The 5000-nt window shown below is 33.4% G+C and overlaps 1 protein-coding gene across 2 annotated transcripts in view; it reads right to left on the bottom strand.

Moving 5' to 3' along the window:
- The window catches only part of LOC144968906 (uncharacterized), a 49250-nt gene that overhangs the window by 20625 nt on the left and 23625 nt on the right, over nt 1-5000 (bottom strand). Inside the window, exon 1 of one of the 2 annotated variants that reach the window (XM_078907747.1) lies at nt 3161-4400. The exons of the other annotated variant lie outside the window; for it this stretch is intronic. Within the exon in view, the coding sequence (XP_078763873.1) occupies nt 3161-3210 (50 nt within the window). The 5' untranslated portion in view covers nt 3211-4400. Of the gene's footprint in view, nt 1-3160; nt 4401-5000 lie in introns of those variants that run through there. 2 annotated transcript variants of the gene reach the window in all.

The raw sequence follows: 5000 nt of genomic DNA, 5'->3' as shown, positions 1-5000 counted from the left end.
TACATGCTTTAAAAATTCTAAACGCAACACGTCATTCGTTTACATGTTTTATTGTTGCTGTTGCCAGCCCCTAAGCGCTTTGCAACTAAGTGGTAGCATATTACTCAAAATTAGATCAGTAGGTATTGTGGCAATCATCATTAATAATGACAATTTCATTTTTGATGGTTGTAGGAATAACACTAGCCCTTAATGAAAATGAGCGTTTTCTTAATGCACATACAGGTGTCGATGAAAAATGAGCGCTTAGCAAATGCACGTGAACGGAATTATAGAGGGAAGATCGATGGTCTTACAAAACTGTTTATAATGATTCAATCAATTCAATCAATAACGACAACTCTGTTGCTGCTAATGATACAATGGCCTCTCTCTCTCTCTCTCTCTCTCTCTCTCTCTCTCTCTCTCTCTCTCTCTTTCTATTTTCTCTCTCCTCTCTCTCTCTCTCTCTCTCTCTCTCTCTCTCTCTCTCTCTCTCTCTCTCTTTCGAGCGGCTTTACGGTCTTTTGATAGGAAACTCGCGTTTTGACCGGTAAGTTCTTGGTTCGAGTCCTTCCCTGGGCGACGCAAAATTGTGCATTGAAAAAGGCTCATAACTCACATTCTCTCATCGCACTCAGTTGTAAAATGAGTACCAGGGTGGTAACAGCGTTGTCTCTGTCGAATCAAACGAAGAGAGAAAAAAACAACACACACACACACACACACACACACACACACACACAAAGGCCTCGTGCCTCGTCCTACATGTTAAGTGTTGCTGTGGGTTTGGAACTCATTGAGAAGTGCGTTGAACACAATAACTTCCATTAGATTTAACCATTTTCGCCAAGAGATGAGTAACAAGAATGCCACTCAGCTTTCATTAAAACCCCATTTGCATCGCTGTTAGTGTTTTCTCCATGAAAATATTGATCTGGGATTATCGTCAGATACCTACTTAATATAGTAATAAATTCAATTTTAAAAAAAATTAATTCCGGGCGCTTAAATGACCTAAATAGTGTTGAAAGCGCCGTTAAACACCTAAAAACTAAACAAACAAACAAACAAACAAAAACAATTCAGATTGCCTTTTACTGAAATTCTAAGGAAAGGCGCGTTTTCCGTTCGAGAAATGGTGATAATTGTAATATCGTATCATATCATATCAGGAATAAGGCTTTAAAATGGACCACATGTTCCTTAAATGCCCTTAAAATATAAGTAATAATATATTGGGCGTTACACATTGCATATTCTTTGAGATAAAAATATTAAAGAAGGATAAAGATAAACGGATAAAAGCACAGAAGAAAACTTGATTTTAAAATACACCCATTCTTATTATTGGCATTTATTATGATTGCTCAGTCATATAATATGTATTTTATAACAAAAATTTCCCTATAAGGGACATTTCTAAATTCATTAAAATCTTTGGCATTTTCAGTTTGAAATTTCAAATTGTTCCATGTTTTGGAAGTATGGAATATAATTGAGGTTGAGTATCTTGAAATAAATATTATGTTGAATCGATCTCCAAGCGTGAAGGTAATTCTAGAGTAATTTTAAAAATCATTGTAATTTTATGTTATCAAGACCGTTAACTAATTTATACACATTGAATCAAATCACCCCTATTCATTCATTCGATATTTTAATCACAATTCCCGTCAAGAAATCAGAATATTTTGTTTCTTTCTTTTAAAAAAATAAAATACATTGACATCACAATTGTGTTTTTCGGGTTCTGTCATGAAGATAAACCACAAACTTAACACACGAACGATACAACATTTAACTCACTCAACCCTAACACCGACTATATCCGTCGTTTACCCGGGGTTACTTTTACCCCATGCCTATTTATTACATTTTTTCTGAGACAAATTATAGGCGTAGTATCAAAGCTAATGTTTTTAGTTTTTACATGTTAATGATAGTTGAATGAAACTATCTATGTACATGCTGATTTTTAATACTTTTTTTTCCAATTTTGAAAAGTAGCAAAAATCTCTAGGATTGAGTGAGTTACAGTTTGAAAAGATGTCGATAACGCACTGTCAAAGTAGAAAGAAAAATACAAGAGAAAATCAGCCCATAAAACCATTCTGCCTTGACTGGGATCGAACTCAAGACCACTCGATAACATCATTTCATATTTATATTTTGCACTTATTCCTGGTCTAAAATTGTATGCTAACATAGTAATCATGTCTACAAAGCTCGGCGTTTCTGCCATACACTGACGAAATAAATCATTTATATATGTATTAATAATAAGATGCACTTTTACTTTTACTATTGATTTTATTTTTTTAACCGAATTGCTTTATAAAATTATGTAAATATAAAATTTTATGATATTAATTTATTGTTTTTTTTTTGCAACCCACGTTTGTAAAAACAATTTCCTGATGGATGAATACAATTTATATATTTGTTATTCATTCATTTATTTAATAATCTATTTATTTTATTTATTTAAACACCTTTATGTTTGTTCTATTTGGCCATCAAATTTTAATTTCAAGTCTCGACAGATTAAAATGAGTCAAAATGTATTAAATGAAATTGCGGCCCATCAGATGTTTTATATATTGAAAAATAGCGATTTCAGCCAAACGTTATAAATCTATTTATCCAGAATTTCATTGTAACAGTCAGGAAGAATTAATTATAGTCTCAGAAATATCTACAGCAATGGACAAACGTGCATTTTTCAGATTGAAGGCATTGACCTTGAACTTGAACTTAATCTGTCGAGACCAGAAGTAAAAGTTTTCATTCCCGATGAAAAACGATCTTCTGTCAGTTCATGTTTGAATTGACCGATATAAAATCTATGGAAAACCTTCATAATGTCAACTTGAGATGAAGTGAGTAGGAAAGTGCCAGAAGACAATAGAGAATAAAAAATTCGCGGCGGTGATGGGGGTTTGAACCCGTGACCTTACTGGTACGATCGTGGATAGCTCATACGGTAGAGTCACGCTGTTCCCGGCCAGGCGGAGTTGTGTCGTACCAGTAAGGTCGCGGGTTCAAACCCCCATCACCGCCGCGACATTTTTATTCTCTATTGCCTTCTGGCACTTTCCTTCTCACTTCATCTCTTGTTGTTATCAACATAAGTGCCTGCTCCAATCACTTTTTCTGAATAACAAATTATGTCATTTACCTGTTTGATGAGAAGTCGGTGGTGATTCTGAATGTCGGCAGGAAAGCCATGAATAGACGTGATGGTCTTGACGGTATAGAATGTCACATTGAGATGGTGAAGTGTACAATAGATTGTCTCGTATAGGGGAAGGATTGTAACAGTAACATCAACTAGAAGTAACATTGTTAACGAGGATTTATCTCATGGCATTGCTGACACTGTCAATGAGGTTAATGAGATTCTAAATCAATTGTAACATAATTTTGAAAAAGAATGAATTTTCAAATCCACAAAGTTCCAAAAACACACCGGTATATTCTAATGACTGTCTTATAAGAACCAATGCTATTTAAGTAAGGTTATTGAGGCTACACAGTATAATTCAACACAATCTTGTCGATACTGTTTTCTTTAGCCAAAGAGTATATAAATTACAAGATAGAATTTCATTTCACCAAAGTTAATTTGCTGAATATTCAATTCTCATCGTTTCATCAAGTTTGGTTTTCAAAAATGTATTTTAGAACCTTGTTTTGTTGTTAACAGTTGGAACATTTTGCCAAAGTCGTTTAAAATCATCAAAAATTGTTTTTGACATAATTAATTGTCAACAAGGGAATTCTTTCATCAATTTAGAATATAAAATATCATCTTATAATATGGTCATGTGACCTCCTTGTGTTCTTGTATAAAAATCAAATAATTAAACACAGATTATCACTGCTTGCTGTAATGAAATGTAGGCTCTGACTTGTCGATACAGTTTGAATGTTTCCACTCACAAAAATGATTTGAGACATGAATTTAACAAGACTGGTGAAAAAGTACGTTGAGATCGACCCTAACAATATTAAGTGTAATTATTCCAAACTATAGGAAGTAGATAGTAACAGATTCCCTGGCACACTATTGTTCGTTGCATGTATTATAATATTAATATTATTTTTACTACAAACATCACCTTCCATTACCATACATCATCTCTATATAATTTTTAAAATGTATTTTAAAATATTCTATAAACCACTTAGCTCTTAAGTACATATTGAGTGGTGATTGTTACAAACTATCACGCCGGGCAATCCAGAGGGGAGATTTATGTTGTAAGTGAATTAATTATTTGCTTAAACCATTACGATTCAATGACAAGGTTTCTTAATTCATTGTAATCACGTTTCCTTTTAATAATGTAGAAATTATTTAACAAACCACATTCATATAAAAATCCTCTTATTCTTGCCACAATGAAAGTTACTCTACGCTAAATGTGTGAAATCAGCTTCAAACTCAACCGTATAAATGATTAATGTTATTTCCTTCTCTGTCTTATCCAGTCGTTCTTTGTTTTGTCAGTAAGGAGATAAAACACGACAAACTAAGTCCTTCAGGCCAATTGTGCTCCGTAAAAGCACCGTTGGATTAACCCACACCCTCGAGCCCATCAGTCAACTCTCTCCATACCGACCACTTTCAGGATTTTTTATCATTCAAATTCGAAAGTAATAAGTACATACTATACATGATTTATTCAACAAAACAAAATCTTTATAACAGCATTCAGTTATTACTGGTATAAGAAATAATTTTCTTCAAATTATGTGATGTACAAAACAGATCTCAAAAAGAAAACTTTCATTGCATCGTAACAAATATGACGATTTTCCTGTAAAAATAGGGAGGGTTATTTAATATACTAGATGACTTCAATCGATGCAATGATGCATTCTTCTGGGTAGCGAAATATATAATATTTGTTTTGTTTTGTATTTGTTTTTATTCTAAACATAAGGGGCCCCACAATTTTACGACTTATAGCACACGAACTAACGGCCAGGAGTATGTGGGTCAACCCAGTGTT

Source organism: Berghia stephanieae, chromosome 3, assembly GCF_034508935.2.
Source record: "Berghia stephanieae isolate SIO BIC M18660-M18661 chromosome 3, UCSD_Bste_1.3, whole genome shotgun sequence".
In the NCBI taxonomy this organism is placed as follows: Eukaryota; Metazoa; Mollusca; class Gastropoda; order Nudibranchia; family Aeolidiidae; genus Berghia; species Berghia stephanieae.
Note: the sequence above shows the minus strand (reverse complement) of the source record. Positions and strands in the feature narration are given on the sequence as shown.